General features: G+C 39.0%; 1 protein-coding gene and 1 long non-coding RNA gene across 2 annotated transcripts; one reads left to right on the forward strand and one right to left on the reverse strand.

The window, feature by feature from the left end:
- Positions 1-3,246: 3,246 nt before the first annotated feature.
- Positions 3,247-6,271, reverse strand: LOC120574918 (GTPase IMAP family member 7-like). The gene is made up of 2 exons (XM_039825435.1): positions 6,209-6,271; positions 3,247-4,403 (listed from the first exon to the last, which is right to left on the reverse strand). The coding sequence occupies exons 1-2, from the start codon at positions 6,225-6,227 to the stop codon at positions 3,610-3,612; spliced, it is 813 nt and encodes a 270-aa protein (XP_039681369.1). The 5' UTR covers positions 6,228-6,271; the 3' UTR covers positions 3,247-3,609.
- Positions 6,272-15,382: 9,111 nt separating this feature from the next.
- On the forward strand, positions 15,383-18,023 carry LOC120574932. The gene is made up of 3 exons (XR_005641927.1): positions 15,383-15,445; positions 17,336-17,419; positions 17,603-18,023. It is a non-coding gene; the product is annotated as an uncharacterized LOC120574932 (long non-coding RNA).
- The last annotated feature ends 547 nt before the right edge of the window (positions 18,024-18,570 follow it).

An 18,570-nucleotide genomic window follows, 5' to 3' on the forward strand; every position in this document is an offset into this window, starting at 1 on the left:
CAGCATGTAAGCTCCACAACTCTAAAACCGTTTTTCCATTACATGGTACCTGCCCGACTCGCTTCAACTCTACTCGCCATTTTTTTGGTTTTCCATTATGAAAAAAAGTCCCTGGTACCTTCCAACCGGTACTTTATTTAGTATCACTTCCGTCGAGGTTCCAAGCGAGCTTAGGTTATACCAAAAGGTGACATGAAAACCTGCAGACCACTAATCATTGATAGCGACAGACGGGGGTGTCCTGAACAAACCCGCCATTTTTAAATAGTTTAGCCAGCAGAGGTTTTTTTGCTGCCTCCAGCATCTTTTGCAACAAAATGTGTCTTCTGGCAAACAGCCACATGCCAAGAATCAAAAACAGCACACCTTCCACATTCTGTGTGTGTGTGTCGCGTTAGGTCACGGCTGTTTCCTGCGGCGTCGCTATGGCGACCAGCCACGCTCGCCTCACGCATGAGGCGGTAATAAATCTTTTAATAATAGTAATAAATTAATTTTCGGCATACCACAGACGCATCCAAGCTCTTCGAGCTTTTTTCCCCCAGGTGCTCCGATTACAGCGAATCTTTTCTATATATAACCCAATTATTTTGATACCCATTTTAGAACAAATCTGCCATCAGAATGTTTGAATATTAGCAAAGAAAGGAAAACTAAACAAAATATTCAGCAAGTAACTTGAATTTGACCTCTCATGGCCGTAGTATTGTAGGAGCAAATTAGGAAAGGAAGTGACAAAGTGCTATACTTGGTGTAAAGGGCTTTCACTCAGGGAGGAACACTTCGCCAGCGTAGTTGCGTGGATCCTCGGGGTCTCAATACGCTCCCCATGTGAACAGACAGCCGGACAACGCTCCGCGAGTAAACGCCAGACAATTAATGTGTGGTAACCATGGGGATTCTGTGCACTACTGTTTCCTGGATGTACAACTAAATGAGATTAGCTGACTGTAGTATCATATATTCCTAATCACAGGTCCTGTTTATAAAAGTGGCAATCCTTGTCTTAATTGTAATATAATTACGGACGTTAGCTGATAAATCCAGTCTTGTGCCGATGTTTGCTGCTTCCTCTTTGGTGCTGCAGGGAGCACATGTATTGGTTGTTGACAATGTTCACATGATTTAACTTAACTACCAAGACTTAAAGCTTTTGATAATATCAAACCCTTTACACCAAACGATTGAGACAACGGGAGCGCGACAGTGGAATCGCTTGAAAAGTCGTTTGGTTTAAGGTCGGCATGACTCGTCTACAGTGTTAGAATCAAAGAGAGAGAGTGAAAGAATTAGAAACATTAAGACACATTACATGCCTGGCTTGCATCCACATAATTTATAAAGGTTATTCTGATTTAATCAGCACATAAGGGGCCTTGAAGTGTTCACATATTGAGAGAAAGCTAAGCTCATGTTAAGCAACGGACAAAATGACATGATGAAAATACCCTTGCAGTGTTTTCTGGTTTCTGAGCTGCCAACACTGTCAGCTGGTGCTACTGATATTTTAGGCCCAAATGCATCTAGGGGATGAAGAGGGACATTTATGTAGGGAGGTTAAGGGAGGTCCAGTCTCTATTTAGTCTCCATTACTTCCTGATCATGGACAGCTCGTTGGGCATTATCCCTTACATAATGCACCAGCTGACTGGATTGCATTACACCGGAGTTTGTACCTTGTGCAATGTCATGTGAATAATTGAAATGATTGATTGCTGCTAACTGAAGTCTGGCTGGCTCTGGACAGAGGTAGCTGGCAGACTAGCTGCTGGATAACAAGCTCACTTGTGACCTATGTGACGATCTGTTGTCATGTGAATCTGTAAATACAAGTGAACTCTGTTGTCCGGACAAGGCACAGGCAATGTCAACGAGAAAACAACGTAATTCTATTTTCACTACCAGAGAGTTTCACATAGATGTGAATGCAGGCAGCAGTCTATTCAACAAGTATTCTACAAGTATTTTATCTTTTTGTTAATTCCTTTCCACCATAGTCACATTACATTACAGCTTAGTAGCAGGCTAAGCTGGTAGACATTATGCATTTGAATTCTGAATGCTTATCCATTAACACAATTTCCAGACTACAAATGTTGCACTTACTACCTTGTGTATTTACCCAAGGCTTTTCTTTTTATTCACCATGGTAACATGTCTTTACTTGGGCTGAACTTATGTTACCAGGAAAAAAAGACACAAATACTGTAGAGTTTAGTTTGACTCAGATTTTATTTGCTGATGAAGAAAATGAATATTGACACCATTGATTTAAAACCCCACACCTTAATATTTGTCTTTAGAAAGAGTACAGGAATGTAATGATTGTTAATATTTAATTATTGCTGCATAATTTAATGCATTCCTCCATTCAAACCTCAATTCTCAAATGTTTAACATTGTCATTTTACACATAAGGATGTGCATGTGAAAATATCAATTTGGCATACACTTTATATGTAGACAAAGCCAACTTCTTGCTTTACATCACCGGTTACTGTTAGAAACCAGGTGTGTCTTTGTACAATCAAAAGACATATTAGGTGAATCATCCAACAGCTCTTTGGCAAGGCTCTGCTTTTCTATTGATTGAAAAGCAGCCTCCATTACACACTGGGTTACATAACTGCACATTTATCAGTTGTGATGTTAAATCATTTTAAGCAGTTCCCTAATTAATGGTAATACAGGGATGGATATCAACATCTGTACTCTGGTAGTCTGGATCGACAACAGATCATTTACCGGATGGTTCTGGGGCTGCCAGAACTTCCACCTGATTTCCTCTTCTCTTTCTTTGTGTTTATGTTAAACTACGGTCGCATCAAGGAACAGCAACCGGAACCTCAGAGCAAGCAAGTTAACGTTACACGCTGAAAGTGTCAAGTTTTGGAGAAATTTGGGTGATGCATCAAGGCAGGCCTGCTTGGGTCTTTCAGGGAATGATTGTAAAGATTTACAAAGAATATGTTTAGGGCATTTCCTCTCTAACTGGGACGTTTTGGGACTGATTGGTGGGATTGCTGTGGACGAAGTACACACGGAGATACACTGGTAAGAGCCAATGAGGTTTAACCATGTATCAGCTAATTTAAATAGCTCACGTTACTGTATTGGCTCAACAGTTAACCTCATTTAATATTGTATGTGACGTTTTCTTTAGCGGGGTGCAAATGTTCTACCAAAACAAGTTCCCTCCTGAGACTATTTAGCAGAGCCACCGTTGCTGCGTCTGGAGCTTAGCGCCCCCCAAGACGATTGTGATTGCTTTAAAGAAATGCAAACAACCCAGAGAGTTTAATTCTCCTATCTAGGACACTTGTACTCAGGTTTCTCTCCTAAATACAATTTGTATCAAACTCACATGCCTCCACAGGGAAGTAATCAATTACTAAAAAAATCTCTGTTTTTGGATTCTTTGTTGACCATGGAGGCATGCAAGAAAAACAAAGTTTTCTTCAAGAATTTAAGAATAATAGACTATTCATTCACTCATTGTACAAAAAAGCTAAATAAAAAAATTTATTCATTCACGTCATGCACTTTTTTAGCATTTTGATTTCTCTGTTTCAGAACTTTTCAAATTCTGGTGAATCTTCAGCTTGTTTTCTAGACACATTTAGCAACTTTTTCCATGGCAAATTTAACTATCCCGAACACTAAACCTACCAATGGCTCGCCCACAACCCCAGTAACAAACTTCTCAACTGTTTTACACACGATATCTTCCTTCATGCTATTAGGTTCTGACTTCTCCATTTCCTTTTGGATTTCCTGTGCCTTTTTCAACATTTCACTGGTGTAACGCGGCCAGTTTCGCTTCCTGTTGTTTTCAACCATTTTGTTGATCTTCTTCATTAGCTCAGACACTTGCTTTTCCTTTTCTTCACACTTTACATTCTTACATCCATTTTCAAAAGAATGAACAGAATGCTCTCCATGAATGAACTTCTTAAGGAATTCAAATTTCTCCACATCTTTGTACGTAGGTACAAGTTCACCTCCGTAGGTGAACAAGACCAACGTGTAATCTTCGAACCCATCACCAAAGATCTTCTGAATGATTTCCACTGCTTCTTTATCTTTCTCTGAAAAACGCTTCGCCCGCATCACCAACAGGAACACATGAGGACCGCCATCAAGAGCAGCATGTGCAATGCTTTCCACTATGTCTTTCGTCACCTCTTCTTCTGTTTTCTTGGTGTTCAGCACACCCGGAGTATCGATAATAACCAGTTCTTGGTCACCACGCTGTACTGTCTCCATCTTGCACTCTGTTGTCTGTGAGGAAGCGCTGGGTCCATGTTTTTGATCCTCTTTTCCCAGAAGGGTGTTCATGACTGAAGTCCTCCCATCTCCAGTCAATCCAACGAGCACAATCGACAGTTTTGGCTCAATCGACTCTGTTGGAGAATTTAAACAGTCATTAATATTTAAAGACTTCTTTTGATTGTTTCAAACCACAAAAAGTTCTGTCACAATCTAACAGACCTGAGGGGGCTTGTAATGCAGAAATATTTCAGCACTTGCAACACATTTTTTGTTCATATTACAGTTCATATAACAAAGCTATTTTTCTGCAAGTCTGAATTATTTTTTTGCACTTTACGGATAAATATTAAAAACATGTATCTGGAACCACAGCTAGTCAACCGCCGCTGGCTGTTTTCAACTCAGTGTTGTGTACTAAAACTGTTCCAAATTTTAGATTATCAACTGTTACCTAAAGCTGAGTCTTACGCTTTGGCTACATTGTACGCATATGCGGACCGTTTGATGTGTGCCGCGTAATGTATCAGTTAACTAGCTACACCTGCAGCGCCACACCGTGTAGGATTGTGAGAGTCACAGCGAGACGGAAAGCTTTCACTTTGGGATTATTGTTCAGTTTTTGGAGCCGGCACAGCGCTGTGAAATCTACTGTTATCAAAAGGAGACGGAAACAAGAAAAAAACACTCAACAAAATTGTTTCCTGTATATCGGTAGTTTAATTTAAAAGACAAACTTTATGATCCATTTCTGTTCGAAAGGCCCTCACGTAAAATATATAAATAGAAGAACAGATCTCCGCGGAGCTTACGCACAACTACGCTGCTCTCTGTCCGGTGTCACCAGTTTCATTGATTATAGTGGTAGTTTATTATAGTGTTGGAACATCTGCTCCACATATGTTAAACGTGCAATGTAGCCAGCTGTAAGGTCCTAAAAAAAGGTCCTAATATATATATATATATATACATACATATAAATATATATATGTATATATATATATATATATATACATATATATATATATATATACATATATATATACAATATATATATATATATATATATATATATATATATATATCCTTTGTTAACACCTTATTTTGAAAACCGGACTTGGTAACACGTGTATTGTTCCGTTAACTTCAAAAATCCCCAAAAAACCTTGATCTGGGCCGTTTAAAAAAAAATAATAATCTAATAATCTTTTGTTTTTTTCGTGATAACTTAATTATCTTGTAATCTCGAGATAACAAAGCTTGTTTTCTCGAGAAAACGAAATAATGAACTCATTAATTCTAGAAAGCGGGAAAAATAATTGTGAGCACAGCCGTTCTCAGCTTCCGTACTGAATCATCAAGTTAATTCACTCAGGCATAATTAATCAAGCCATCAAAAACATGTGTTGTTAAAAAGTGAAAGCTGATCAATGCCAATGTTTAAATTAGGAATGATCATATACGGAATGATTTAGCAAAGTTATTTTTCATTGTCAATACACATTTGCCTGAAAACCTTAATCACAGTAAACAAAAAACTTATTTATATATATTTTTAAATATTTTGTGACACAAATCTTTGAGCAAGAGTTGATATATATGTAAAGTAATTGAGTCAAATAAAAATGTAAACAAATGTTTTAAAAATGTAATACAACACAATGCAATAATGGCAAATTAAATGCTGCAAAATGTGAATGTGTCATACAAGAAACAAGGTCTGTGAAGACTGTAAAACTACAGAAACAAAGTTAATATAACAAAGTTAATACAGCATAAAGTTAATAGAACATGAAGTGTTATGTAAATAAAGCATGGAGGCTATAATGTTTTGATTGAGATCTGGTTGAAAACAGAAATAATAAGAGAATAAGTTGTTTCTTTGCTGGTTTATCAAACACTACACTGAGTAAAAGTTCTGTAAAAGAAATAAACTTACCAGGAAGAGTGCCCGACATCTTTGTTTTTTTACAGCAGTTGATGTGATGTCTTGTTGCTGTTGATGTCTTGTTGTTGAAAAGTTTGTCATTTCATTTTTATATATTATAAAGTCTGTGTAGTCCCCTCCCCTTAAACACACGTCATCTGTTATCTAGCCAGTTTGAGGAAAGAAGACACAGAGAGCCAACCAATCACAGGTTAGAAACCAAAATGTAGCTGCAAGCAGCCAATCAGGGGCCAAGGAAAAGTGTATCAAACAAAGTACATTTTATGTTGGGTTTGACTTCTAGTTTACCAAATATTTCAGTTATTGTTTTGTTTTTACAGTGGATTTTGCATATTGTCTCTTTGCATGTAAGGATTCAGTTGTTATGAGTGAAAAACATTTTCCAAATGATCTCTTACTGTTATTTAAAAGAAGTACAAGCTGCAGATGGTCACCTTTAAGAAGCTGGAACCATTACATGTTTGAAAATTGTTTAAACCATTCAATTAACAAGAAAGTCTTACTAGTATCTACTATAATAAACCATCTTTACAGGGGGACAAATCAGCCATTAACCTCGACTCAAAAAGTTTCGTTCTCTCCAAAAATATTTAAATTAATATAAAAATCTAACGTATTCTGACTTTTTTGCCACAGCTGATAAATTATCCAGACTTCTTTCAAGGGATTGATTGATAGCTGTCCTCCTGATGGAACAGAACTGCTCTACTATGCATGGCAACGGTGTGTTATACTTAGCAACGGTCTGTTATCAAGAAAATAACAGGTGCCGGGTCCTTGTTCAACTGAGCGAAGAGTAGGAGGAACTGCGCATAAGGTCATTAATGTAGCCTCTTTCTTTAAAAAATAAATAAGGGGTGTTCCTCGTAGGTGGGCATTTTGCCAGTTGTTTAGTTTGTTGTGTTAGCGTTAGTGTAGCTAGTCCTGAATGATGTTAGCAGCAGTTGGAAGCTAGCTATCTTACTGGATCCATCATGAAGATAAGTGTACTTCTTCCTTGTTTGGATGACAATAACATCAACGGTGCGATAGATTGAATGTAATGCCGCACCCGCTGCGCCGATTCTCCGACCAATCTCCCGCTCCATTGTCCCCTCACTCGCAAACAAAACCCTAAGGTACTTGAACTCCTTCACTTGGGGTAAGGACTCATTCCCCACCTGGAGGAGGCATTCCATCGGTTTCCTGCTGAGAACCATGACCTCATATTTAGAGGGGCTGATCCTCATCCCAGCCGCTTCGCACTCGGCTGTGAACCGATCCAGTGAGTGCTGAAGGTCACAGGCCGATGATGCCATCAGGACCACGTCATCTGCAAAGAGCAGCGATGAGATCCCCAGCCCACCGAACTGCAACCCCTCCCCACCCCGACTACGCCTTGATATCCTGTCCATAAATATTACAAACAGGATTGGTGACAAAGCGCAGCCCTGGCGGAGGCCAACCCTCACTTGAAACGAGTCCGACTTACTGCTGAGAACCCGGACATAGCTCTCACTTTGGTCGTACAGAGATTGGATGGCCCTGAGAAGAGACCCCCTCACCCCATACTCCCGCAGCACCTCCCACAGTATCTCCCGGGGGACCCGGTCATACGCCTTTTCCAGATCCACAAAACACATGTAGACCGGTTGGGCATACTCCCAGGCTCCCTCCAGGATCCTTGCGAGAGTAAAGAGCTGGTCCGTTGTTCCACGACCAGGACGGAATCCGCATTGTTCCTCTGCAACCCGAGGTTCGACTATCGGCCGAACCCTCGTTTCCAGCACCTTGGAGTAGACTTTCCAATATCGATGTTCAATGATATTCAAAACATGAACTGGTTGTTATAGACAAGGCCTGGCAGCACTAGCAGTGTACGGTGCTACCAACGTCTTGAGACATTGGTACCTTGACCAGACCAGACAGTCAATCTGAATGTATCTGACCAGCTTGTGAGCAAAAATGTGAACAGTAGAAGTTTACACTTGCAACCTAGTTTTACTTCAACTGTTGAACACACGCAATAGCCTACACACAGTTCAATAGACAACAGTGAAGACCAATAATGTTATCCTACATTGAAGTGAATGGCCTAGCTCCTAAAAGATTAATCACATTATGATCATTGTGCTATTCTGTTATTAAGCCTGTTTCATCTTACTTTTCAGAAATGCAATTGTTCAATCTGCTATGCCTAGAACAATATTGAAGACTGGTGTGGAATGGGAGTGTCTCTTTGTTATGGATGAAGGGACTTTTTACCGACATCTCTGGGTAACCCATGCCCAATTTGATTATATATTTGAGTTCCTGCGACAACAGGTTCTGGACAGAGAACAGCAAGAACTTAAGATTCCCCTCAGGCAAACGGTAGGCCTGCCCCGATAAAGAATGGCTGTTCGAAGCATCCTGGCGTTTTATTCTAATAGCTATACCACAATTAAATACATAAACTACGTTTCTCCCTTTGTGGTTATTTGTTTACAGGTTTCTCTTTTCCTCTGGTACCTGGCCAACCAGAACAGCTTCCAAGAGCTCTCGGACAAGTTTGATGTGTCCCAGTCATCTGCACACAGGTAATAGGTTTAGATGTTTTTAGATTTACAAAAAAAACTCAGATTGTATTCCATTCTATTCTAAAGGTGTGTGGTTGAAGTGATGCAAGCTTTGTGCACGATGATGCCAATGTTTATCAGCTGGTACACGGAATTTGAGAAGATGGCAGTGTCTGCTGCAATCAGGGCGATGTGTGGCATTAACAACATCATAGGTACATTATTATTGCTTTTTCTAATCCCAAGGGGATTGGGACATTTTACATTTTCACAACTGCAAGGTCATTAACATTGTGCATTGTACATTGCAGGGGCCATAGGATACCATATCAAGCTACAGCAGCCACCTGTCAGAGGAGGGGACTACCTCAACAGAAAGGGATATTATTCCATTGTCTTCCAGGGGATTGTGGATGCAACAGGGAAATTCCACAACATTTTTGTAGGAGCACCTGGTAATTGCCTATGGAATCCTGTGACTGCCATGCACCAATATACTGGAAGCAGATTCCTTCTAGGCATAGCATACACAGCAATAAACCACTTCTGACATTGATGCAGGCAGGGTTCCTGACTCCATGATCCTCAGGAAATCCACCTTCTTTGAGAGGTGAGGAGAAAAAGTGGAGGGGTTAGTATTTTGTAGCGTCTTGGAGAATATTGATGCTATGGGTATTTAAGTTAGGGCTGAATGATTTTTGAAAATAATCTAATTGCGATTTATTTCAGAAAATATTGCAAATGCGATTTAATGTGTAATTATTTTTTAAGCTCTTTGTCTTCTGTATTATTCAACAAAGACAAGCAATAAATCATTATATAGTATGACCAAAACTATATTAGATAGATTAAACATAAACCCTAACCCTCCTGGAAGCCAGACCTCTGTTATGATGAAATTAGGTGATGCATGAATTGAAGTCACAATATTATGTTTGAAGTTCCAACCTTGTAAACATCAGAACATAAAGTACTGACAAATAAGCCTGGTGTAAACATTAAAATGAAAATCAGTAACAAATCACACAAAATCACACAAAATCTGTGGCTTTACCACACTCAGTTTTTCAGATAATTTACTTTAAGAAACGTGATATATAAATATGTGGATTGCACTTTTTAAACACCATGAACTGCCTTTAAATAAATAAATAATATTAAATGAATAAAATATATACACACATCTTATTGATATCTCCAGTCAGTAACATTACACACAAAGTGCAGAAAAATAAAGGAGAGCAATTATCTGCCTGTACCTTTGAAAATATTTAGGTAAATCAAAGTTAAACATAATATAACAATTATAAAAATATATACAGTATATACTTTTAAATGAAAACGGCTGAACATCCTGATTATCTGCAGTCAGTAACAGCAACACACCACACAAATTAAAGTACACAATGAGTATGGCACTGCCAGCCATAATGATCCTAGCTCACAGGTTTTTTGCTAGGAAGACCAGCATATCTACTTTTGCCAGCTTTAAGGATGAGCGAGTGCAAGTCACTATATTCCCTCCAGTGCTACTTCAAGTATACAAGTATGTCACTTGTACTACCCCCCGTACATTTCCCACCCTAACCCTGGTATGAATCTGTCCCCTTATCTCAAGGTACATGCTACTAGGTGACAGCGCCTACATCAGTCGCAAATACCCTTTTATCGCCACGCCAAAGCGGGACAACGGTGCCCTGACCATCCAGGATCAGCAGAGGAACGTTTGGCAGGTAATACTATGGCACAGCTGATAATCAAACTCACAATCTCAGAACGCACTCTGAAACCATAAAGTCACTGACCTTGTCCTCCTCTATGCTATAATATTTTGACAGGGTCAAATGCAAGTGGAGGTGGATGAGGGACCTACAGAACACCAGGCCCGATGTGGTGGTCATGCTGATCATGTCAGCCTACATACTTCACAACCTCTGCGCTGGACCTGCCAACATTTGCGAGGACCATCCCGCTGGTTGCCCTCAGCTCACCCCAACCTGACTCCAGGTGCTCCCTGTGAGAGGAAAAACATTGAAATAATTAGAAAGTCTGATTCAAAATCATTTGAGTGTGATTTGAGTTTATCAAGTAGTAGATAAGATCAGCTACCAAAAAATCAACAATAGGCCTCCAAGATGGAAACTTCTCTGTATACTCTTATCATATTTATTATATTATCTTATCTATTACATGCCTCATCTGCTCGATGAGAAATTTGGTGCTTTCTACTGAGAAAACAACCTCCTGCCCTGAATTCTCCTGGATTGACGGGGCCTGTTACAGCATCACTTGTGCCTGGGACTGCATCTTCACTGTTGATTTCTGTGGCTCCCTCTACACACTCCACAGACACATTTTGTGCCTGCAAGTTCACTGCTTAATCAACAACAAAATGTAACCATCTATGTCAAGAACATCATGCATATGTGTCCCAAGTTTTAAAGATATTTGTCGACTGGTTATTGCACTGATGCATGATTTCTAATAGATATGTTATGGCACACATTACTATGTGGTGATTTACTGTCACCCTGTGGTTTATTTTAAAATAGAAATGTAGGCATACACAGAAAATACCCTGGTTCTTTTAATTTGATATATCTACTGGTCAAGAGTTCAGGCAAAAGTAGTACGTAGCTTGCAATCATAACAACCACGCTGTGGAAAAAGACGTTCCTGCCTTGAGAAGGCTTAGATTGTAAGTATTAACAATGACGCTATATTTTCGAGCTGCAGTGTTTTGTGTAGAAAAAAGAAAGACATTTATTAGACATCGAAGTGCAATAGGCAGTCGACAATCATTCCTATTCAATACTGTCACTATTAACAGAGGATTGCTTTAACAATGACAACTTTAGGCGGGTTCCCCTGTAATTTTCACACAATGTAGTTTAACAAAACTTACCAGGTGGGAGATGAAGAAGAACCATACAGGGATTTGCCTCATCCAAGAAATAAAACCCCTGGGGGGGACTGATATAATGGAGTCATCAGGGGCTAGGTTCTGCCCACATCAAAATATCCTTGCATGTCATCATCCAGGTAAACTGTGATTGAGTGAAAGTCGGTTTAGTTAAGTTTATGTACAGCAAATGTGTGCGTCTGATGATAAAAATAATGACATTTGGCACACTGTCAAAGCTGGCTAGCTAACCATTGTGGTGTTGGCAGAGTTCAGGTTAGGCTAGCTAACATTAGGCTGCCGCTACTTAACGTTAACATTACCGTTAGGTAGCAGCCGTTACCACACGGTAACGTTAATGTTAGGTAACGACAACATCGGGTAGTGACAGCACTAGAGGTGCTTTGCACGTATTCTGTTGACAAAGTAATTTGTGTTTAGTGTATTTAACACACTTCGATGGTTTCTGCTAATGCTTGCTCTTGAGGGAATTACAGTAATTGTTATAGTGTGGTCTAGACCTACTCTAGCTGTAAAGTGTCTTGAGATAAATTTTGTTATGATTTGATACTATAAAGAAAATATAATTGAATTGAATTGGTTGAAATACCCCTACATTGTGATTTAACTGATTATAACGTTTTAAAAAGATCGCTAATGCTAAAAGCTAGCGCTAATTGCTGATTTGTGCTGTAAGCTAGTAGTACAGCTAATAGCATGGTGAAGCGGTGTCACTACTCGATGTGAGTGAAGTACAGATGTGAGTTGCGCATGCGTCACTTTGCGACTTCACGGAGATCTGTTTTGCTGTAGCCACAGCATAATGAGATAGGTACATTACATAGCAGTAATTTATTTTAATATTTAGGTCGTTTTTTTTCTACACTTTTGGCGTTTTTTTCTATGCCGTGTGTGTGTCAGTGGATGGACATGAAAGGGAGAGAGAGATGGGGGATGACACGCAGCAAAGGGCAGCAGGTCGGATTCGAACCTGCACCGCTGCAGGGCTCAGCCAACATGGGGAGAACGCTCTCACTGGGTGAGCCAGCGGCCACCCCTAAACACTTTCAATATAATATTGCGCAATAATGATATTGAGTTGATATATCATGCAACCCTACTACCCAGGTAGCAGTAGTTTTAGCAGTGCATAATGTCATGTTCGTTAATTGAGAGGAAGTCACAAAAGCCCCAAAAGCTCATTGGATCTCTATTTATTACAAGTAATAAAGTAAAAGGATTACAAGACCCACATGGATGTGGGCCATCCTACGTCACCCTGGATCTCCGTAAAATGGCCCAGATGTCCTAGTACAGACAGTTGATATTCTATTCTACTCCGGGGTGTCGCCTCCTCCCATTGGTTGGTTGGGGCCAGGATTCATTGGCCCTTTGATGGCGAATAAGCGTGTCCACTTCTCCAGCTCAGTCCCTAGTCCAAGTTTCTTCGTCACCATGTTTATTTAGCAAATATCTTGAAAACCCTCACCCAGTTAGAAGATGTCGGCCTGACAGGATATACCTTCCCCGCAGGAAACGATTCCTTTTGTCCCCGGGTGGGCTGTTTGACCCCTTGACCTCTCTCTCTCTCCCAACCTCTACACAGATTTTCTGCCTCCCTAACTAAAGTCAAGAACCGATACATGCCATTATATTTAAAGAGAGTCATATGATTGATTATTAGATTATTATGCATGATATAGGAAGACATTATTAATGATTGTCTTTTAATCTGGGCCTTGGTGTATCCTTGTTTTGGATATAGGCAAAGCATGTTAACTTTTATTTATTTCTTCACATTAACAAATACACACAGCAGTGTTTTCCTACTATTATATATATTCTATACAGTATATCTGTGTGAAAAGTAAAGCTCTGTATTTGGTATGTTTTCAAGGTACTTCCCAGGTAGCAAACAGACGTTGGGCCAACGTTGGCCCAACGTCTGCTGTTGTGTTGGGCCAACGTTGGGTGCTGACGTTGGCCCAACGACATTTTGTCCGTTGGGCCAACGTTGGGCCAACGTTGGGCCAACCATGTCATTAGATGGCAAGCAGACCTTTTGCCAACTTAAAAACCACTAAAATAACGTTGGGCCAACGTTGGGCCAACCATTTCATTAGATGGCAAGCAGACCTTCTGCCAACCCAAAAACCACTAAAATAACGTTGGGCCAACGTTGGGCCAACCATGTCATTAGATGGCCAGCAGACCTTCTGCCAACCTAAAAATACTTTACCAACCTTTTGCCAACTTTGGGTCAACCATTTTTTTAGACTGTCAGCAGATCTTCTAACAAATTAAAAAATATAGCCTATTTTAACCATCTGCCAACTTCATAAATAGTAAATCTGCAAACTTAAACTTAAATAGGTTTTACCAACCTTACCTCAAATTTTAAGATTGTGACATGGCCTTCTCATTACACATTAAGAGACGACAGGCACAACGGACAAACTGAATTGGTTATAAAAATAAACGTATTTATTGGTAACAAAATTAACATTACAATTTAATGCAGTTCACAACGTGTTGTGGTGCTGTTGTTGGAAAAACTTGAGCACATAATAAATAAATAACACAGGATGTGAGCCGATTGACAAAATAGTTGAAAAAAAAAACAACACAAAGGCAGTCAGTGGAAAAATGCTAAGATAAGTAAAAAATAAAGTCAAAGAAATCAACAACAAGGAAACCAAAAAGGCGGCAAAGAAAATGCGGAAGAAGGCCAAAAAATCCCAGCTGAAAACTTAGAAAATGTGCAGATTCTCTTCTGTATTCTGCAGTTTTTTGCAGATTTGAAGCAAATTAGATTGTGTGTGGCTCTTATGATGAAGACGGAGCAGAGGAGGAGAAGTAGCAGCATCTTTTCCTGTAAAAAAACAACAAACATAATGGAACTTTTTAGAACATTTAAGATGTGTCGTTCTATTTAATTACACAACCCAAAACAGAAAGAAATTGGGGTGTGGTGTAAAATATATAAACAGCAAACAGAAAAACAGAATGTGATCATTTGCGAAAAGGACATTTTTACACACTACACAAATTACATATTTTACTACACTGTTAGACTTTGCTGTAATTTCTACAGTACCATCATTTTCTTTCCCGGTTCATTACTGTAATATGCATTGCATTATGGGTATTAAAATTTGATTTACAGTGATTTACTGTATGGTTTTTTTTTTAGACCTAAGCTAAAGATTGTGTAACTCAAAGAATATGGTGTTAGGAGTTGAATGTATAGCTACCATGGTTTATGGGGGGAAAGTAAAATGTATTTATTTCCCTAGCCGCTTAACTTTAAATTTGACCAATCGTTAAACAATTGATTAAAGGACTCTTTCATATGGCTTTAAGTTTTTCTTGACAACATAATGTTGTTAGCTATCTAGCTATATATTATGTCATTAACTTGTAATACATCTGTTATTCTAACAATATAAGAGTTATCTACATCATACTGGTTCCCTGCATACTAATGCATGGCATTTTTTTTAATCTTGTTATTGTGTTTTATAACCCCATGCATGCACTTAAAAATATACATTTTAATTATTTCATATGTATAATAACAGTCAGTGTAAAAAAAAGGCCATAGTAACACTTGCTCCGCTCCTGAGATGGTTGACCAATCAGTGATGAGAGTCATCGCTTTGATCTCCTGCCAATCACTCGCGCTCAGACAGAAGAAAGGCACAGACTGCAGCAGCTGCAAAAGGACCTTTCTTTATCTTTTCTTTCCCATTTTCAGACTTGTTGAAGTGATGTGTGTAACGTGAGAACGTAAGTTTAAACTATTCAGTACTTTGCTAAACTGTCGTGGGTTTTACTACCTCGTTATCTGTGTAAATGTTAAAAATACGTTTATCCATATTTCAATAACTTCGGCTACTATGTGGATTCGAAGTTTTCGTCCGTGTTACGACATGACATTTATTTGGAGAGATATATTATAGATATAATATTGTTTTTGTTGTTTTTTTTTTTTTTGTAGCTGATATATTTTTATTAGGCCTACTTGTGTAGCCACGTGTTAATATTCAGGTTGTGTTAGGGCAATTTGCTAGTAACGTGCAATCACCAATAAACGGACCAGCGCTGTGGAGCCACGTGCTTAGTTATTACAAGTGTATTACACCGTTTGCTCCATCAAGGATATGTGTGCTGTAATAGATGTGGCTTATTCTTAGTTTGTTACTGAGCAATATGTTACAATGTAACATATATCTATGTTAATTATTACTGAGAAATGAATGCAATTCTTAGTATTGTTTGTTGTTATATGCTGGTGGCAATAATATTTAGTTTGGTAAACAATGGGCCTCATTCACCAATATCTTCCTAAGTTTTCTCTTAAATATGTTCTTAAGAAGGTTTCTAAGAAAAGTCTACGTCGGGTTCATGACGTGTTCTTAAACAGCCGATTTGTTCGCATCTGTGTTCTTTTAGGATTGATGAATCCCACGTCTTCGTAACTGAAAGCGCGTGCCAGTTGTTCCTAATTAGCATAAGAAAACGCCCCGCAAATACCCATATAAGGACATGACACTTCCTGTGCACCTCCTGGGAGACAGGTTTTCGGAGATTGTCAAAGTACAAATAACAAGAGACATATTTACTTTAGTAAAATTATAAGGTGTCCACTACCACAAACAAGGCCTGGCTTTTTAAAAAAAGTTCCTATCCTAACCAGCATAAAACGTAAATGTGTTAGAATCGGAATGCGGTTGGTTTTATTCATGGATGTATTTTATTTTCTTTAACCATGCAAGTAAGCAAATAAAATGTGTGAAGCAGCGCAAATGGGGAGATGTGAAGAGGTCCAGCCAAATAAATAAGATATGAACGCGTCTTACGCAGCCTGGCGGAGGAGTAAACAACGCTGTGGTGAGAAATAGATATAGCAACTATGATTTAAAAACGGGAATAATAAAAACAAACGTTTTCACTTTTACCGGGGCTGGGTATATTACGGCGGGCGCGCTCGGCTCTGCAGCACCACAGCCGGGCTTGGATCGGCGGTGCCCCATATATACAGTATTACGGCAACAAAACTTCACTGGTGAGACAAACGTGTGACGGTCAGGAAGACGTTTTGGCAAGGGGAAACTGATCAGAAAATGTAACGGGACATTGTAGAAATGTAGTGGAGTACAAAGTATAGATAATTGCTGCAAAATGTAACAAAGTAAAAGTCGAAAAGTGGGCTACCACTATTGAGTCTACTTAAGTAAAGTACAAATACGTGAAAAATGTACTTAAGTACAGTTAGGACGAATTTGTACTTTGTTACATTCTACCACTGCATTTTGGCCCTATAAATACCGATCAATCACCAAATAGTGTTAGTGTGTTTTTTGCATAATATGATTTATTTTTCAACAAATGATCAGAAATACATTACAGTACAATACTATCATTGTAAACGACTGTAGAATTAAATAAAATGCAGTAAGCAATCATTTGGAGCAAATTGTCATCACTCAAATGCGCGTAAGAGTGCTTTTCAGTGTTCGTAGATTTTGTTCTTCGCTAAGAACAAATCCAAGTTAAGAAAACATTAGTGAATGCCAGAATCTTCGTAAAAAGTTCGTAAGAAGGGTTTAAGAACACATTTCTTCGTAAGAACGGTTGGTGAATGAGGCCCAATGTTCATAGTAAGTATTATTTCAGAACCACTTCAAAGTGAAAAGCATCGCCCAAGTCACCACCTTCCTCCAAGGGCTCACCGAATTTGAGTGGAAGACATCAAACTAGGTAAGCATTTTCTTGTGTGATGTACTATAGTTCACACATCAGAAAAATGTTCACAGACAGAACAGTGCAGCTACGTACCCTGCCTGCTCAAAAGAAATGTATACTGTCATATTCTATGTTTTTGCACAAGTTGTTAGTCGGTTAACAGTTAGATGAGATAAACTCATGACCATTTCTCTTCAGTACGGACCACCCCACCAGAGCATAAATACTCTTGTCTGGATTGGAGACCCCCAAGCAGATGTGGATCAGCAAGCAGAAGTACCATGGGTTCGGCCCCTCCATCATCCTTCACAAATCTTCTAAAGCTTCTAAACAAGACTGTTCCTCCTTCCCCTCCCCAACCAAATGCCCATCAACTTCAGCTCTGTGGTAAACAACCACACCACATTTTTCATACAAGTTACAGTATCATACTGTACAATGGAACTGCGGTAAGGGCATCATACTGTAAAAAACATGTACACTTATGGTATTGTAAGGGGGTAGTTACAGTGACTCCGCATATCTACATAACAAGTCTAACAGTGTATTTCATGGTACATTTTAACGTCCATTTTGAATTTGATGCCAGCAAGACATTTTCAAAAAAAGTTTGGACATGTTGGGGTAGCACATTTTTTATACATCTTCATGCAGTGAAGATAAGGCTGTATGCCTAGCCAAGATGAAATACGCCTCTGTTTAATGGTAGGTTAGACAGAGGAAGAAAAAACAATCATTGGAAGACACTTACATTCACTTTCGCAGCTGCTGGAATCTGCATGAGGGGGAGGCATCTGCTTTTCTGTGTTGAAGAAAAAAATTATCAATATGTAAATTACTTAAAACTCCAACCATTTGCAAAGGTATTTGATCAGTCTTACAAAAAAAAAAACATCACCATTACTTGGCCTTACTAAAGGCCTTGTGTACCTTTTTCTGTTGCTCTTTTTTTTCTTCCTCCATTTTGGTCTCCACTGTACTTCAGCCAGGTTTTAATTTTTTCCTCGGCTTCCACCACTTTTGTGCCTTGTTTTTTGGCTGCATCTGTCAGCATGAAATTAAAGAAAATTAAACAGAGAAAGGGTTAGCCGACAGATCATCTGAGTTGTATTTTGTAGAGTTCTGTACGATTAGTTGATTAATTGGCATTCTTCCATTGACTTGTA

This window comes from Perca fluviatilis, chromosome 15, assembly GCF_010015445.1.
Source record: "Perca fluviatilis chromosome 15, GENO_Pfluv_1.0, whole genome shotgun sequence".
Classification (NCBI taxonomy): domain Eukaryota; kingdom Metazoa; phylum Chordata; class Actinopteri; order Perciformes; family Percidae; genus Perca; species Perca fluviatilis.